The following is a 19,622-nucleotide window of genomic DNA, read 5'->3' on the forward strand; positions in this document are numbered from 1 at the left end:
AAGCAATATCTGAAATGAGCAGTGACTCACAAAAGCTCATGTTCTGCTTAGGATGTGAACTGCTCCACTCAGTAGGGGAGAAAAAAATCAAGAGGGAACAATGCTCGCGTGGTTCTGTTTGGTTTCTATAAATCCGTACATCTGCTTGCCAGAGGCAAAGCCATTTCCTACCCTCTGCCGAAATGACCAGTGGACACCAGCAATAGAGAGGGAAGGAAATCTTCTAAAGATAATCCAAAATGTCCTGACCTGGATAGTCCAGGCAAGCCTGATCTCGTAAGCTAAGCAGGGTTGACTCTGGCAAGCACTTGGATGGGAGACCTCCTTGGAATACCAGCAGTTGGGAGGGCAGGGGCAGGCTTTATTCAGCCACCTCTCTGAATATCCTCCAGGCCCCCAGTAAGGGTCAGTCACCAGAGGTCGACATGACTTCCAGGTGCATGCACACACACACAAATACAAAAACACCCCCCAAAATAAAATAAAGATAACCCAAAGATGAGCCTTCCCACTGTAACTTCCTACAGATGACGCTACGGCAGCCAGTCTCTACAAAAGCCATGAGTGAGAGGAGAGGAGAGAACAGGGTGAACACAAATATTCATTTACACTCCACCTCTCTCCCTAGTGGGGATCCAAAGCAGCTTACACCATTCCCTTCTTCTTCACTTCATCCTCACAACAACCCTGTGAAGTTAGCCTAAGAGAGAGTGACTGACCCAAGGTCACCCAGGGAGCTTCCACAGCCGAGTCCGGATTCAAACCTGGGTCTCTCAGATCCTAGTTTGACACTCTAGACCGGGGGTGTCAAACTCATTTGTTATGAGAGCCAGATCTGACATAAATGAGACATTGTTGGGCCAGGCCACGTGCATCGTAAAATGGAAAGCCAGGTAGTAGAGATATAAGCTTTACAAAGGACACAGGCAAACAAAATTAATGATCTTTTAAAAACTTAAAATAAAACATGCTTAAAACCAGAGCTTTTTTGTAGCAGGAACTCTTTTGCATATTAGGCCACACCTTCCTGGTGTAGCCAATCCTCCTGGAGCTTACAGTAGGCCCTGTACGAAGAGCCCTGTAAGCTCTTGGAGGATAGGCTACATCAAGGATGTGTGGCCTAATATGCAAAGGAGTTCCTGCTACAAAAAAGCCCTTCTTAAAATATTAGCTTTTATTGGTCTTCAAGGTGCTTTCCAGACTCTCGCAACTGCATAGTAGAGCTACTGAGCCAAGCCTCTCTCTTCCTTCTTTTGGCTGAGGTTCCTCCCCCTGCTGGTCCCCTGGGGAAGGAAGGAAAAAGTCAGAGTTTCCTTTCACGCAAGGTCTCCCTCCCCCCCTTCCTCACCAAGGGAGGATTCTCAGCAGATGGAGAAAATAGAGACTTGGCTCTGTAGCTCCTGTATGACTGAGCAAGCTTGGCAAAGCAAGCTGTGATGCAGAAGGAAGCAAGAGAGAGGGAGAAGGAAGAAGATGACAGCTAGTTGCTTGGGGGGCTGATATAGGAGCCCTCTGGGGGCCTGATTTGGCCCCCAGGACACATGTTTGACACCCCAGCTCTAGACACTGCACCATGTCATGACAGGCTACAAAGGCAAGCCAAAACGGGAAGATTCCTGGTTGCATCCTGAGCTATCCTTCCAAAGGGTCTCACAGCCAGCAGTCACAACTTTCCTGGGGTCTAGCTCAAGGTCCAGAAGGCCCCCCCTTGTTCCCAAGGAGTCCAACCAGCCCACCTTCTTGTGCACCCGTATCTGCTCATCTCCATAACGCCCAATGTCCTTGATCAAATCCTGCAGCTTCTTCACGAGCTCCGCGTGGCAAAGGGCCAGCTTGTCAGATGAGATGCGGAAGACCTCCCACAGCGGGGCAAAAGTCCTGGAAGGGGGAAGACGAAACAAAAAGACCTTCCATACTAGTCAAAAATCACCACTAAGGTGGGAACTTTCCGCAAATGCTGTGAAGCTCATTTTCCATGGATATTGCACAGCTCATTTTCATTTATTTCAGTAGCCCAAATTACCTGGCTTAGCATGAGAGCACCAGAGCTTGGGAGATAAGCAGGGCTGGCCATGGTCAGTACTTGGAAGGGAGCAGGGCTTTTTTTGTAGCAGGAACTCCTTTGCATATTAGGCCACACCCCCTGGTGTAGCCAATCCTCCTGGAGCTTACAGTAGGCCCTGCACCAAGACCCCTGTACACTCTTGGAGGATTGGCTGCATCAGGGGTGTGTGGCCTAATATGCAAAAGAGCTCCTGCTAGAAAAAAAGCCCTGGAAGGGAGACCACTGAGGAAGGCTGGGGCTGCTATGCAGAGGCAGGCAATGGCAAACACCTCTGCTCCTCTCTTGCCCAGAACACCCTGCAGACGGGGTTGCTGTGAGTCGGCTGTGTCTCAGCGGCATACTCTTCTTGATACAGAAAAGCACAAGCAATATTTTTCCTGTCTGGTCGAACAGCGTATTGGCTTTAAGACCTAGATGGGAAAATTATTCTACCTGGATACAGAAGTCTCTCTTTCTTTGATGGATCCACCAGTAGCAAACGTTCCTTATTCCCCATGTTCTTTATTCCCAGTTCCAACATGTTTCACCATTCCCCTAAATCTTTTCTTCCTTTTTTTCTTTCTTATGTATTTATGATAGCGATCTGTTTGTTTACTTCTCTGGTGTGGTACTTGAATTTATATATTATATTTTAGCAGCAAAACTTTTGGCTGGAAACCCCACTGCCCCCAGTTCTTTCTAAGAGGGTACACACACGTATACACAAAAGAGAAAAGATGAAACTGCAGCAAGAGGTGAATGATCCAGTGGTCCTCAGAAAGCTGGGGACAAACCTAGTTGTTCCTTTTTGGCAGTGATACCTTCCAGCCAGTGTTCCCTCGAAGCAGAGTTAGCATGAGCTAGCTCACAGTTTATTAGCCTCTGGATCACACATTTTTGTCTTACCTCAGGAAAAAGGGCTCCAGAGCAAACTAATTTATGCAGTAGCTCACCACTTTAATGCTCCTAAGCTCACAAAGCAGAATTTTTGCTCATAAGACTTCGCCATTTACAGGGAGTATTGCTTCCAGCCCTGAATTATTCTACTGCAATCCAGCATTCTCCACAAAGCATCACTCAATTGACTCAACATGACACCCAAACCCACTTCTTGTACTATTAGAAGTCACTCTTGCAGCCATCAGGAAACTATATAGTACGGGAGTGGCCAAACTGCGGCTCAGGAGCCACATGTAGCTCTTTCACACATATTGTGTGGCTCTTGAAGCCCCCACCACCCTGCTGGCCGGCTTGAAGAAGGCATATCTCTCTTTAAATCACTTTTCCAAGCCAAGCTAGCCAACGGCTTAAAGAATACATTTAAACTTAAAGTCGCTTTCTCTCCATCTCTCCTCACTTGCCCCATCAATTTGCCTTCCATCCTTCCTTTCTTTCTTCCTTCCTTCCTTCCTACCAGCTCTCAAACATCTGACATTCATGTCTTGTGGCTCTCAAACATCTGATGTTTACTCTATATGGTTTTTACATGAAGCGAGTTTGGCCACCCCTGGTCTAGTATTTACTTAAATGCAAGACTACCTTTTCCCCAGGTGTGTTATCCAAGAAAAGAGGGGATGATCTTAAATTTACAATCAAATTGTAATGTCCAATAATTTAAATAATGTGTATGTTTATTGGGGGGGGGAGTGTCTTACATTTTAACATTTGAATGGGTTGCCTATCTTTTGTTCAGGGTCATCTTCCTTTCGTATAAACATGGAAATCAACTCCTAAACTTCAGTTTGATGTCCCTCTGAGCAGCTTCTCATATTCAGTGATTCTCTAACTTGTTGCTGCTATTATTTTTCACCTGCATACATGCTCCAAGAAACAAATAACTTCCTATAATAATCATTATATGTGGCGCTCAATAAGAATAAAAACCCGCCATCTGGATCCTGGCGAGTGCACTTGGAACCGTATTACATATTTTAAACTGTATGAACTGTTAAAATGTCGTCATGATTTTATTGTGCTTTGATTTTAATACTCTATTTTAACTGTTGTTAGCTGCCCTGAGCCCATTAGGGCACGGTGGGATATAAATGCAATAAAATAAAATAAATAAAATGCTTTTAGAAACACACCATAGAATACAAAACCAACTATGAATTCAGAATAAAGCTTCAATTACAAATAATCAGTCATTTTCATTCATGTACAAGCTCAACAACTACAGAACATGGAATGCTCCAAAAATCTACAATACAATATTCACAAAAATGTAGGTTCAAGGTACATGGCAGAACCAATAGTTCACAGAAGCCAAAATCCAAATTCTAATCATGGATGGAACTTTGGACTTTTTGGACACTGAAATTCCATCCATGATTAGAATTTGGAGAGCCAGTTTGGTGTAGTGGTTAAGTCCGCGGACTTTTATCTGGGAGGATCGGGTTTGATTCCCCACTCCTCCACTTGCACCTGCTGGAATGGCCTTGGGCTAGCCATAGCTCTCGCAGGAGTGGTCCTTGAAAGGGCAGCTGCTGTGAGAGCCCTCTCAGCCCCACCCACCTCACAGGGTGTCTGTTGTGGGGGGAGAAGATACAGGTGATTGTAAGTCGCTCTGAGTCTCTGATTCAGAGAGAAGGGTGGGGTATAAATCTGCAGTCATCGGGCATCATCATATTGTATTGTATATTTTTGGAACATTCCATGTTCTGTAGTTGTGCTTCTGCATGAATGAAAATGATTGATTATTTGTAATTGAAGTTTTATTTGGAATTCATACAGTTGGTTTTGTATTCCACTGTGCTTACACTGTGTGACCACTTGTGATTGTTAAAAAAAAAAAACCACAGGCATCTGAGAAGCTTCTCGTCTTCAGTGATTCTCTAACTTTTTGTTGCCCACCTGCACCCCACCCCCACCAAGGAACACACACCAGTCTGTATGCAATTTGCAGGAATCGCTAGCTCTGGAGGTGGTTTGGCTCAGTGAGAATGAGACAGTGATCCTCAAGACCAGCAGGATGAAAATGTACTAAACAGAAAACAAAATGCTTAAGCTGAAGGAGAGAGGAGAGAAGGATCTGGACGGGGCTAGAGGACATCTGTCAAAATGGAATGGTGTGTAGGAAGCGTGCCTCCTTTGGTCTCAAAGGATCCAACTGCTTACTCACCCCACCTGGGTGCTGTTTCCAGCCATCTTAGACATCTTGACCATGGATTTGGCATAGGCCTCTTCCACAGTCACCCTTGAGGAAAAAAGAGAGAAAAAGATTATCGGGAGGACACTCTAACTCTCACCTTGCCCTGCACACAATGCCATGGTGGATGCTTCCAAATCAAAAAATACACTGCTCCAGGCAAAAGAACACAACAATAAGAGTAATTTAGTAGTAGCTAGTCATACACAACAAAACACACTAATTCAAAATATACATTTCAAATAAATGGATATACAAATTCCAGAAATGAATTCCAAATATATGGACAATGGTGGATCGATCCAAAGTGCACCATTTCAAATCTTCATTGGGTCCAAAGATGAATGGATAAATATATATTGTCTTGGTATCACTTTGAAATGGGCCCTTTAACCTGAACTCCAGAGAGCTTACAATCTTAATGATTGTTATCACTTTTGGAGTGGGGACAAAGTAGGCTCCAAAGAGCTTTCCATCTTATATACATGAACTTGTGTTTATATGGGAATCACCATGGGTGGAATTCTAGCAGGAGCTCCTTTGCATATTAGGCCACACACCCTTGATGTAGCCAATCCTCCAAGAGCTTACAAAAAAGAGCCTTGTAAGCTCTTGGAGGATTGGCTACATCAGGGGTGTGTGGCCTAATATGCAAAGGAGCTCCTGCTAGAATTCTGCCCCTGGGAATCACTGCAAACATTCACCCATAGCTTACACTAATTACACAGGGAAAGATGCTTCCAGCACAGAGACCTCCATAACAATTATGGCCGTATATCATTTGTGCAAAAGAAAAAAAAACCATGCCAAGATGGTGGCAGTCCTCCATCTAGGAACTCAGAGGTGCTGCAATTTGGATACAGCATAGGAGAGGGTTGACAGGCTGTGCTTATTTCAACGAGCCCCAAGCAACTAGAAATCCTGCAAAGGCTTTGGATTTTACTAAAGCCTGTCTCATTTTTCTCTTTGGGGTTCTCTCTAGAGTGTTAAAGCTGAGTGTTTAAGCTGCAATACTGAAGTCCTAAGCTCTGCTCACGACCTGAGTTCAATCCCCGGTGGAAGCTGGGTTTTCAGGTATCCAGCTCGAGGCTGACTCAGCCTTCCATCCTTCCGAAGTCAGTAAAATGAGTCCCCAGTTTGCGGGGGGGGGGGGAGTGTAGATGACTGGGGAAGGCAATGGCAAACCACCCCGTAAAAAGTCTGCCGTGAAAACGTTGTGAAAAGCAATGTCACCCCCGAGTCGGAAACGACTGGTGCTTGCATAGGGGACCTTTCCTTTCCTTTTCCTTGAACCAAAAGAACTACACACTTGATTGCTTTTTAAGCCCAGATTCTGAGCCCTCTGTCAAATTCTGTTTCCACGCCGTGTGATTCAACAGCACAGCACACACACAGGTCAACTCTAGGCACAGAAGTAGGCTTAGCTGTGGAGAAGGCAATTCCTAGGAAGGTGATCAGTGGAGGAACCCCAGGGAAAATCCCACCAAGGCTTGGGGGATGGGGAGGATAGGGAAAACAGAGGCATCCCCCCAACCCTCACAGGCCAGCCTCCCTTCCACATCATGCCAGCAAATCTCACTCTGTCAATCACATTAGAAAAGATCAACAAACCAACACTTTTCAGCATCGGAGATTAAAATTGGTGAGAGCAGATTTCTTGCGCAGGAAGCCATGCTAGATCTGAAAAGCAGCTTTTCTAAAATATACACACCAAGTATCACAACTGCTTGCGAATCTCCCCCCCATGAATTTTCTGTACAGAGTGTTATATTTGATTGAGTCTGTACTTTATGGATTGGATTATTATTTATTGTGTGATTGCTGATATGCCAGTAAAGGTATGTGATATGATGCTTTGCAAGTTTGTCAAGTTGTATTTCATGCCTGCAAATCCACCCAAGATGTACTAAACTGCAGTGCACCTGAGCTCTTGCAAGCAGCTCCCCTTCAGACTAGCATCTCAGCTCTTGCACAGCTCACCTTAATTACTAATAATACTGCTTGGGGGAAGGTCGACGAACTAACATTGTAAACACAGAGTTTAAAATCAACAAAGGGAAACACAAACAAGGACATTAATGAATGGGGTATGATGAGATGCGGGGAGGCAGCCCATCCTCGGGTGGGCCCATACCTCTCTCGCACAAAGTCTGCCAGCTCCTTGGCAGAGATCTGTCCATGCTTCATGTTGTGATACAGAACGTCGAAACCATGGTTCTTCTCTCCCTGAGGGATGGAAACGAGAAAACAACGTGAGAATCGCTTAAATACGGTTAACATATCAAGCGGTCTTATACAGAATCAGTGTAGTCTCCTCTGACGGTCAGCGGCTCTCCAGGAGAGAAAAATCTTCCCTTAACATCAGATCCTTTAACTGGAGATACCGGGGATCAAACCTGGGTCCTTGTGCCAAAGGCACAAAGCAGAAGCATGTTCTGAACACTGGAAACCAGCATTTGTCAGCTTTAAACAACCAACATGCATGTGCTGTATGACAGGCATAGATGGAAGGGTGGGCCAGTGTAGCAGCTCAGGTCATGCAAAGCTTACCCACGTTGCCCAAGAGCAGCAGCTTTCTGCTAAATGGGAGGAGGTGTTGGGAAGCTCTTTTTTCTCCTCCCTTCTTCTCAAAAAGAGCCACTAGATCTAGAGGCGGAGGGTCAGAGATCTATTTAGCATCGAGAGCAATGCACTCTGCACAAGCTCAAAGGAACTCTCCTCTTTGGCTTAAGGAATTCCCAGTCGGGTCTCAGCTTCTGAAAAGCGGCTAATGAAGCCACTGGGGAGGGCTCAGTGGGCAACTTCTGTTGCTCTGCAGAAAATTCACATGCTTTTAGAGAGTTCGGTAGTACTCAGAAGGTGAGGGGCATGTTGGCATCCTCTCGCTGCCCTTATTGTAACATGGCATTGCTTCAAACCAACCTGCAGCTGATTTCATGCCTCTCCTTGCCCAGCTTTGCTCTGGATGGCAGGGGACTGGCATTGCAGGGTCCAGCACTGGGCAAAATAGCTGGTACTCAATGCCTTGGGGGGGGGTCTGCCCAGGCCTCCCTGTAACCCTCCAAACCCCAGTTGAGGCTGAACACAAAAATCCAGTCGTTCTAAGACACCAACACAAGATGCTTCACCTGTGGCTCAACCTGCAAATGGAAATATTCAGCATTGCAAACCATCCCTCATAGAGGATTACCAATCCCCAGTTGGGCAAAACAAAAATAACAGTGCCCAAACAATTCCCAACAGTCTCTAAGGCCTTTTTGCAAGTTGGGTGAAGACATAGCTTGCCATCAGTGGAGAAATATTTCTGTTAAAAATGCCATTCAGGACCGGCTCTACGAGAAAGCATCTTTATGTGAAACGTGTACCAAGAAGTCGATAGGAACGTTAAGGATATATCAACCTTTAAAAACAAACTTCAAAACAAAACAAACAACAAAACAAACAACAAAAACAAACCAACAAACAAACTTTGGAGCCTTCTTTCGAGGGGATCTGGTTCCTCAATGATTCAGGAGCAATTCTGTTGCCACATGAACCTATGGACTTGATTACTCAAGAGCAATCTTGTTGCCACATGAATTTATGGACTTTACTGTCATAGAGTCTACCCCGTGTTGAATAGATTGTTCATAGGGTATCTGTGTATATGTATTTTTTCTAATGAAATAGAGATTGTTTGTAATTGTTTGGGCGCAGTTGTTTTTGTTTTGGTCTATCGCTGTGCAGCTGCTCTGTTATTTTGCAATCCCCAGGTGGGGGCAGGTGATCCCTCGGTTTGGAGGCCCTCCCCCCCCTCTTCAAGGTCATCAGAAAGTGGGGGGAGGAAAACGTCTGCTGGCATTCTATTACACCCTATGGAGACCAATTCCCATAGGGTATAATGGAGAATTGATCCGTGGGGTATCTGGGGCTCTGGGGGACTATTTTTTGAGGTAGAGGCACCAAATTTTCAGCATAGCATCTGGTGCCTCTCCTCAAAACACACACACACACCCAAAAAAGTTTCAAAAGATTGGACCAGGGAATCCAATGAGCCCCCAAAGAAGGTGCCACTATCCATCATTATTTCCAAACGAAGGGAAGGCACTTAAAAGGAGCGCAGTCCCTTTAAATGTGATGGCCAGAAATTCCTTCGGAGTTCAATCATGCTTGTCACACCCTTCCTCTTGGCTCCACCCCTAAAGCTCCCAGATATTTCTTGAGTCGGATCTGGCAACCCTATCCCCCAAAGTTGCAGCCCCCAGAAAAGGTCCCAGCAAGCCTGCCTAGATTAAGCCGTGCCGGTTTCTGCTGGGTCTCCGCTTCTCCCTGCTTGGTTTGTCTCCTCAACGTTCCTCCACCATCTCCCCTCCCCTGCTCACAGCTGTTTGCCCCTGATCTCCTGACCCCAAAAGCTGGCTATTCAGGCAGCAGCGTGCCACCCGAGGCCAGTCACTGAGTAAACAAGCAAGAGTCATCACAGTGCCACTCCAGGAGACAGAGAGTGAGAGAGAAGCTGGCAGGCTCTCATCTTATGTCACCCTCCACAACCGCTGCACACTCCCAAACGGACCATGTGGAAGGGAGGATAATGCCAGGGAAGAAGAGAGCGTTGATCCTTCTTGATGGAAACATTTGAAGAGCTAAAAATCTTATCTGGGAATTATCCAGAATACCAAATTCATTTTTTTGTGCGTGTCGAAGCAGAAAATCCACGGGTAAAATCCGCTGCATTAGAAGATATCAGGAAGTCTGACACTATCTGTTTAGGCCTCAGCTGCAATAACAGTTTCCTGTTATGTTCAGCAAAAGGGACAGCAATCTCGCTCGCACTGGGCACTGCCAAGAGGTGCAGAGCTCCATCTCACCGGCAACTAAGTCTCGCCTGGGAATGTCACAGCCTGCCCTTCTAGCAGTTCACTCCAATTCAGCCTCACTGCTTTGCAATTTGGAGTTTGTTTTTAAAGGTCTGGCTTCATTAGCCTAGATCCTACCACTCTGCTTGGGCAATCTGTGTGCTCAACAAAAAGCAATTTTCGTATTGATGCAGTGCAGAGAAACATCTATCATGACAATGTCTTCAGCTGCTGCCACACGACGGTCCTCGGCATTGCTCTCATTTCCACTGTGGATGTCAAGGCACGTGTATTCAGGGCACAGGTGCAGGGTTTTTTGTGGCCTTTCTTCTGGCTTTTTCCCAGTGCGCCACAGCGACTCCATCGTGACTCTCAGAGCTGCATGCATCATTGCTACTGTGGCAAATCACAGCTCCACTTTTTTTTTTGTCCTTCGCATGTGTGTAACAGCAACGCCCAGGGCTTTTTTTGTAGCAGGAACTCCTTTGCATATTAGGCTACACCCCCCCCCGATGTAGCCAATCCTCCAAGAGCTTTATAATATAGTACAGGAGTGGCCAACGGTAGCTCTCCAGATGTTTTTTGCCTACAACTCCCATCAGCCCCAGCCATTGGCCATGCTGGCTGGGGTTGATGGGAGTTGTAGGCAAAAAAACATCTGGAGAGCTACCGTTGGCCACCCCGATATAGTGGGTTCAATGCATGGAGCGATGTGGTTGTAGTGATCAAAGCTCTTTATTGCGCTACAGCATGGCAATGGTTAAACTAAAGACTCCCGAACTGGGCCAATGGGGCCAACTATACAGTCCTAAGTTCCCGCGCTAGGATGCCATTGGGTCATTTGAACTGGCAGGGGGCCAGTGATTGGACCAGGGAAGCAGGGATTTGGATCCTGCTATCCATTGTTCCTAAGTCCCCAAGCTCAATCCTTAAAGGCTCCAATGAGCCTGGCAGGAACTTCTAACTACGAAACATAACATACACAACAAGCTTACAGGGCTCTTCTTACAGGGTCTACTGTAAGCTTTTGGAGGATTGGCTACATCAGGGGGGTGTAGCCTAATATGCAAAGGAGTTCCTACAGCAACAAAAAAGCCCTGGCAATGCCATTAAAATCTGAAGTAGATTAGCGGCAGTGGATTATTATAGGGCTATATAGCAAGTTCTGATTTTTAAACTTTCAAAAAGCATTCTGACAGTGCAGCAGGAAGAAAATGCTGGGGAAATGCACTGCTGTAGCAGCACCAAATACAAACACAGCTATACTATCATCAAACAATGGCACTGCTATAGCGCCAAGAGATAATGGTGACCATGGGGGCCTAACAGTGGGGAAATGGCACCAATATAGATGAACCCTTTCCAAGGCAGGAAAATGTGCTCTGTTCCCTTCAGATGATGTGCTAATGCACATGGACTGTATTCCTTACAAAAAGATTAGAGTAAAGAGTCCCGTAGCGCAGAGTGGTAAAGCTGCAGTGCTGCAGTCTGAGCTCCCTGCTCACGACCTGAGTTCAATCCCAACGGAAGCTGGGTTCAGGTAGCCAGCTCAAGGTTGAGTCAGTCTTCCATCCTTCTGAGGTCGGTAAAACGAGTACCCAGCTTGCTGGGTGTGGGGGGAAGTGTAGATGGCGGAGGAAGGCAATGGCAAACCACCCTGTTAAAAAGTCTGCAGTGAAAACGTCGTGATGCGACGTCACCCCAGAGTCAGAAATGACTGGTGCTTGCATAGGGGACTGCCTTTACCTTTTAACTTTTTAAAGCATGTATAAAAAAGAACATAACCAGGATGGGGGGAAACTTGGAATCAGGACGATTATAGCAGGACACTTTCTGGTAACTGTGGGTGGGATGGAAGGCCCTCGTTTGGAAGCCAAGGCAGAAAGAAATCTCCGTGTAGAAGTACAGGATGAAAATAATTATGTCCAGCAAGTGCATACTCCCTAACAACAACTTTGCAAGGCAGTCCAATATAATTATCCCCATAATGCAGTGCAGACTTCCTCAGCACAGAATGACCAATAAACAAATGCCCAGGCTCTGCTCAAAAAATTACGCTCAGAAGAGCTGTCTGCCCAAGCATCTGTCATCACAACATCTAAGCAAAAGAAGAATGACACATAGCCGGCCTCCAAAATGGCAACGCTCAGAAACTGGTGGGAAGGCATTTCAGTCCCCCAAGATGCTCCAAGGAGGACTTGAGGTTTCAACTTCGAGGCAGAAAATACAAGGGTGAAATCTGCTGCATTGAGACATCAGGAAGTGACGCTACCTGTTTGGGTCTCCGTTGTGATAACAGTTTCCTGTTATGTGTGCATCAGCTTAGCAAAGGGGACAGCAGTACTGCTAACGCGGTGGCTGCCAAGAGGTGCAGAACTCCATCATACTGTCAACTATGCCTTGCCTGGGAATGTCGCAGCCTGCCACTCCAACAGAACAAAGCTGAAGTCCAGTGGCACCTTTAAGACTAACAAAGTTTTATTCAGGTATAAGCTTTCATGCCCGAGTACACTTCCTCAGCTATAGTGCTGCCAGTGGACTCAAAACTGTTCTGCTGCTTCAGACCAACACGGCTACCGACCTGAAACTGTCCCTCTAGCGGTTCATTCCAATTTAGCTTTGCTGCTTACAGTTCATCATTCAGGGTTGGTTTGTTTTTAAAGGTCTGGATTCATCAGCCCAAATCCTACCACTCTGCTGCGGCAACGCAGAGTCCTTCCTCCAGCTTCTGTCTGTGGAAGAGCCCTCTGCTTTGGAGGAAGACATCTGTCTGACCCAGTGGAGCTGAACGGCAGGGGAAGGCCACTGTGCTTTGGGACTGAAGGCATTTATGGCAGCACAAGACCTTATCCTCCATTTTGCTTGACAACAGATCAACAGAGCCTTCGGGGGGGGGGGATTTACCTGACAGCAGGGCTTTTTTTGTAGCAGGAACTCCTTTGCATATTAGGCCACAAACCCCTGATGTAGCCAATCCTTCAAGAGCTTGCAGGGCTCTGAGTACAAGGCCTACTGTAAGCTCCAAGAGTCCTCTTGGAGCTTACAGTAGGCCTTGTACATCAGAGGTGTGTGGCCTAATACAATACAAAACAATAACCTTTATTGGCATGATATCGAACATAACAGGGAACCAATCCATCCATCAAATGGCAATTTGCAAATACATTAAGCGCCTCCTAGAAGCTAGATATAAAAAAAATTGCCACAGTTTCAATTACCAATTGGTTGTGTGGCCTAATATGCAAAGGAGCTCCTGCTACAAAAAAAAAAAAAGCCCTGCAGCTGACAGCAAACACCTCTACTAGCCTTCCAAAGATTTCATATAGAATCAGGGTTGGAAGGGCCCATATAGGCCATCTAAGTCCAATGCAGGATCGGCCTACAGCATCCCTGACACGTGTTTGTCCAGCTGCTACCTGAAGACTACCAGTGAGGAGGAGCTCACCACCTTCCTAGGAAGCTGATTCTACTACTGAACTACTCTTACTATTTACAAAATTCCTAATATCTAGCCAGTACCTTTCCATCCATAATCTAAACCCCAAATTGCAAGTTCTAAAGACTCAACGCACCTCACCAAGAGGGACTTGCAGGTCCTTTTGTTGTTCTTAATTAACCGAAAGCTGCCCACTCCCACCCCCACAAAGTCAAGGGGCAAGCATAGCTTAAGTGTGGTGCATCATGCCGCCACCACCAACCCCCCCGGCCAGCTTTGAAGGAACCAAAAACAGCAAGAGGGAGAATTCCATCACTACATAATTCTGGAATTAACTACCACAAATGGATACAAAATCTGGGCTTTTTTTTTTTTTGTAGCAGGAGCTCCTTTGCATATTAGGCCACATACCCCTGATGTAGCCAATCTTCCAAGAACTTACAATAGGCCCTGTAAAAAGAGCCCTGTAAACTCTTGGAGGATTGGCTACATCAGAGGTGTGTGACCTAATATGCAAAAAAGCCCTGGAGGCAATGGATGCCTGCTACAAAAAAAGCCCTGGAGGCAATGGATGCCAGTTCAGATGGCTTCTTAAATACGATGAGACAAAGAGAACAGGCCTAGCAATGGTTATTGCACTGACAGCTAAATGGAACCTCCATGTCCAGAGGCAGGCTACCAGCTGCAAGAAGATCTCAATGGGAATGATTTTTGCCTTCCTGTCCTGCTTCTGGGTATCCATTAGGGCGGGGGGGGGGGGGGCAAACTGAGGCTCAGGAGCTACATGTGGCTCTTTCACACAGTGTGGCTCTTGAAGCCCCCTCCACCCCAACAACCAGCTTAGAGAAGGCATTTGTCTCTTTAAATCACTTCTCAAAGCCAAGCCAGCCGGTGGCATGGAGAATTTATTTTGAGTTAAAGTTGCTTTCTTTCCACCTTCTCTCACCTATCTGCAGCTCTCAAACATCTGACGTTCATGTCTTGTGGCTCTCAAACACCTGATGTTTATTCTTTGTGGCTCTTGCATTAAGCAAGTTAGGGCCTTTGGGCAGCCGTTGTTTGAAACAAGTGGTTGGACTAGAAGCATGAGTCCTCGTCCACCAAAGCTCTTTTCAGTGGGAGAAAGGGCTATCAACAGACTTTAGGCACAGGAGCTGAAATGAACTTCCATGCACAGGAACAGTGTACCTCTGAATTAACCAAATGGGAAGGCCATCATTGTCATCACCTGCCTGGGAGGGGGGCTTCCCATCAGACAGGCTCTGTTGGACTAAAGGGGCCACCCCCTTGGGCTGCCTCAAGACTAAAGCCCACCCCATTTCCAGTGCCAGAAGCTTCCTTGAGCTACATCAGCCATTTTGAGCTTGCGCTGCAGGGAGCACCTAATGGGGTAAAGAAAGAGAACCTCCAAGCCATGAGAGAGAGAAAGGAGTGTACCACGTACAAAACACAGGACCTGCACCCTCTCCTTGGACAGAATCTGTTCTCCAAACAGACCGATTTTAAAAAGCAGGCCTATGAACCATGGAGAAGCTACAGGCCTCTCCCCTTCCCTTCCCCCCACAGAAAAGACAGTTTTGCTTTAAGAAAGGAGGGGTGGTATGTAATTGATTGGGAGGGGGGAAGAATGAGCAAAAAAAAAAGTCATAAGAGCAAGAGAGAGAGGGGGAAAAAAACTTTTGTCACTTGGCAATCAATGCCATCTTTTCAGTTGCCAAGGGTGACAAGTTGCCTAGCAACCATCCTTTGGCCTTCTTGCAGAGAAAGCGGAGCGCAACTCAGAGGAGGCGGTGGCAGTGAAGGAGTCATGATTAGGGGGAAAGAGGCGGGAGGGGGCTCGCATATGCCCATGTGCATACCACATACACATAACTGACTGAAAAAGAAACCAGGCGCAGTCAGGTTTTGAAATACGTATGAGAGAGAGGGCAGTTGGAGGCGGGGGAGGACTCGTTACCAGAATGAGGCTCAGGTTTGGAGTTCCGATCGTGTTTCGATTACATTTCTTATCCTGGCTTTCCTTCAAGAATCTCAGGGATGAGCAGGGGGTATGGGTTACAGAGTCAGACTGGAATCAGGTTCAAAACCCCATTCAGCCACAGAAAGCTTGCTGGGTGATCCCCCTGGGCCAATCATACCCTTTCAGCCTAACCTACCTCAGACGATTGTTGGGAGGATAAAATGGAGGAGAGATGTAACCTGCTTTGATCCCCACTGGAGAAAAAGATGAGGTTTAAAATGAAGTAAATTAATGGGTCTCCACCTCTTATATTTTATCCTCACAATAACCATGTGAGGTAGGCCAGGATAAGAAACAACAGCAGCCAACCAGTGAGTTTATCTAAACATAGATTTGAACCTGGGCTCTCAACATCCAGGAGTAGGCCACCGAAATGCTACCCCCTTTCAGTACAAACCAACTTCATCTCCACCTCCCACCCCCAAATAAAAACTACTGCAAGCATTGGCCAGCCAGACATCTTCCAGGCATCTTTCATCTTCCACTGGGAGGGACAGTGGCTCAGCGGTAGAGCATCTGCTTGGGAAGCAGAAGGTCCCAGGTTCAATCCCTGGCATCTCCAAAAAAGGGTCCAGGCAAATAGGTGTGAAAACCTCAGCTTGAGACCCTGGAGAGCCGCTGCCAGTCTGAGAAGACAATACTGACTTTGATGGACCAAAGGTCTGATTCAGTATAAGGCAGCTTCATATATTCATATGTTCATATGTTCAGGCATGCAAAAGAATCATCCCTGGGAACAGTTTCAGAGGGTATCTATGATCGTCTGTAGTAGAACACTAATGCCCAACTCTACCCCTCACAAGAGTATATATTGTAGGCAAGATTTTTGGTGGATCTCACCATCTCCAACAACTCCTGAGGCAATCTCTCAACATGTTTTACATAAAAGACCCAGGGGGCAAAACAAAAAAACAGAGCTTTAAACCAACAGAAGCACTCCTCTCTTTTTGCTATACAACTGACTGCAGATGGAAAGTTCTATGCAAGAAGACATAAGTGGAAAACCCTAGAGACGATGGCTGGAAACGTACTCTAGGGCTGGTTGCAGTATATCCTAGACATCCATTTCCAGCTGACAATTCGAGGGAAAGACAATGAGGGTGAAATGCTCAGGACCAGGGGCTTTCGCATTTCTCAGACATGAAGCAACACAGAGCCCATGGAAAGCAGCCACAGAGAACCGTAATGGTTTCTGGTGAGCAACTTGTAAGTCATAGTTCCGTACTGCTCTTTCAGAATGACTGCTATTGTACTGATCATCATGCATTTTATTGTCTGACTGTACATGAAGCTTCCTCTCTGTACATTTGACGAATTTATTATTACATTTGCTGTCATGAGGACTAGGAGCCAGCTTTTTAAATGATGATATTGGATTTATATCCCACCCTACACCCCAAATCTCAGAGTCTCAGAGCGGCTCACAATCTCCTTTATCTTCCTCCTCCACAACAGACATCTTGTGAAGTGGGTGGGGCTGAGAGGGTTCTCACAGCAGCTGCCCTTTCAAGGACAACCTCTGCCAGAGCTATGGCTGACCCAAGGCCATTCCAGCAGGTGTAAGTGGAGGAGTGGGGAATCAAACCTGGTTCTCCCAGATAAGAGTCCGCACACTTAACCACTACACCAAACTGACTCTCATATATGTATATAAGTGAAAGAACAAGGGGCCTAGATCACAAAATCACAGCACACAGAAAGTCACCCAACATGGCATTAACAAATACAGAGTAAAAACAAATTTTATCCAAAAAACAAAAAATTAAGACCTGTAGCCTGGTCTCTTGCAGGGTTAAGCCAAAAACATCCTCTCCTGTTTTAGGATGTAAGGACTATCCCGAAATCCCTCCCAATGATTTATGGCAGAATGATGCTATAAATTACCATAAACAGTCATCCCCTCCATCACCATTTTCCCCTTCGCTTATTCCAATTTGGCTTTGCAATGGCACCAATCAGATTTTGCTACATGTGAATACCACAAAGACCATTCAGAGTAAGAGCAATTGCTCTCTGCTGCACAGAAAGGGGTATTGAGGTCACAATCAGAACTGCAAAGATGTTGTGGGAAAGGGGGTGAACTGTCAAAAAAGATGGGGGAAGCTTTCATGAAGTCTTTAACTCCTCCCCTTCAAGCCAGTTTGGTGTAGTGGTTAAGTGTGCGGACTCTTATCTGGGAGAACCGGGTTTGATTCCCCACTCCTCCACTTGCACCTGCTAGCATGGCCTTGGGTCAGCCATAGCTCTGGCAGAGGTTGTCCTTGAAAGGGCAGCTGCTGTGAGAGCCCTCTCCAGTCCCACCCACCTCACAGGGTGTCTGCTGTGGGGGAGGAAGGTAAAGGAGATTGTGAGCCGCTCTGAGACTCTTCGGAGTGGAGGGCGGGATATAAATCCAATATCTTCTTCTTCTTCTATTTTTTGAGCTAAGGTTTATGCTACAGAATTAGTAGTCAGGACCTCCTGAGAAGGGAGGCTTCTGGCATGCAAATAAGCTTGAGAGCCAAAGAACAATCCTTCCATATGTCTCTAAACCATTAGAGAAAAACAAAATACATACACACAAATATTTTCAGCATCCAAATTGGAACCCTGAGGACTAGCACAACTGATTTTGAAGATCAGGTGTGCCAAATAGTAAAAGAGCAGCCACACACAGTCCATGTTCAGTTATGTTCACAACTAAGGTGCAACAATTATGTTTTTTTACCCAACATATGCCAGCTGAGTGACACCCTTTAATACTGCATCCATTTACATAGGAGGAAGGGCTCCACCCAGTTCATGTCTCACATGAACAACCATCATCTCTCACAAGCATGCACCAACACGGGGTGCATTCAATTCACCAACTTTTGAGAGGCTATGGCTCAGTGGCAGATTATCTGCGCGGCATGCAGAAGGTCCCAGGTTCAATTCCCAGCATCTCCAGTTAAAACGCATCAGGAAGTAGGTGATGAGAAAGCCCTATAGCTGAGACCATAGAGAGCAGATGCCAGTCAGAGTAGATAGTACAGACCTTGATGGACCAAGGGTCTGATTCTGTCTAAAGTAGCTTCAATTACCCTTACTCTGAACTGTCTTTGTGGCATTCTCACATAGCCAAATCTGATTGGTGCCACTAAAGCGAAATTAGAGTAAGCAAGGGGGGAAATAGCAATGGAGAGGATTACTTTCTTTCCCACCCCTCAGTTAGAAGCTGGTTCCCAGGAAAGCTAGCGAAATCATTCAAAAACTATCACCGTACCAATTATAACCACACTTAAAATCCCCAACCTCCCCCCACAAAAAGAAACAAAAGGAACTCTGAGCATCACGAAAGCTCAGAACGGAGCGGAGTCACCCATGACTGCCAGAAACCCTTTATTAGAAAAGCCATCGTTCCACACCAGAGGAAAAGAAGATGAAAGAGAAACAAGATAGATGCACATGCAGAGTTCTCACCCAGAAGTGGTCAGCAAAATATGACATCTTGACAACTCCAGCTGGAGATCTGCAACGGTTCACCTCTTGGAAACCTGCAGTATGCAAGAGTTCAGAATAAGATTAACCAGCATGCCCAGGAAGTACCCTCTACTCCGCCTTCACTAGGGTTGCCAAGTTCCCCTCTGGTCACAAACAGGGGAGGGCGGAGGGGAGGCTTGCCATATCCAGGTTGGGAAATTCCTGGAGTTTTGAGGATGGAGCCTGGGGAGGACAGGGACCTCGCAATGCCACAGAGTCCACCCTTCAAAGCATCCATTTTCTCCAGGAGAACTGATCTCTTTAGACTGGAGATGGAATTCCTGGAAATCCCCAGATCCCACCTGGAAGATGGCATCCTTAGCATACACACATTCTTTCCACAAATACATCAAGCTTCACTGTATCCATGAAAGACTCCTGTGTTTAAAAGACTGCTGGAACAGCAGGCAAGGGAGCATAGAAGGGAAACCATTCCATCCTCTTATTAGGTTTTTTTTAAACTACCTGTGAAAACTGCAAATAACAAGAAGAGGCATTCCCTCCTGTGAGAAAGGGTGGGATACCTCTTCCATAGATCTTAAGCACCTCCTTAGAAGTGGCATTATCACCTGGAAAGCAAAAAAAAAAAAAAAAAGGAAGAATTCTTCTTCCACAGGTGGAAGTTTTATTTATTTTAT

At 46.1% G+C, this 19,622-nt stretch overlaps 1 protein-coding gene across 1 annotated transcript in view; it reads right to left on the reverse strand.

Moving 5' to 3' along the window:
- Positions 1 to 19,622, reverse strand: part of FCHO1 (FCH and mu domain containing endocytic adaptor 1) — a 72,140-nt gene that overhangs the window by 31,961 nt on the left and 20,557 nt on the right. The window contains exons 2-5 of the mRNA XM_060232509.1: positions 18,925 to 18,998; positions 7,327 to 7,418; positions 5,166 to 5,240; positions 1,737 to 1,878 (exon numbers count right to left, since the gene is read on the reverse strand). Coding sequence (XP_060088492.1) covers positions 1,737 to 1,878; positions 5,166 to 5,240; positions 7,327 to 7,418; positions 18,925 to 18,951 — 336 coding nt within the window. The 5' untranslated portion in view covers positions 18,952 to 18,998. The remainder of the gene's footprint in view (positions 1 to 1,736; positions 1,879 to 5,165; positions 5,241 to 7,326; positions 7,419 to 18,924; positions 18,999 to 19,622) is intronic.

This window comes from Heteronotia binoei, chromosome 2, assembly GCF_032191835.1.
Source record: "Heteronotia binoei isolate CCM8104 ecotype False Entrance Well chromosome 2, APGP_CSIRO_Hbin_v1, whole genome shotgun sequence".
Taxonomy (NCBI): domain Eukaryota; kingdom Metazoa; phylum Chordata; class Lepidosauria; order Squamata; family Gekkonidae; genus Heteronotia; species Heteronotia binoei.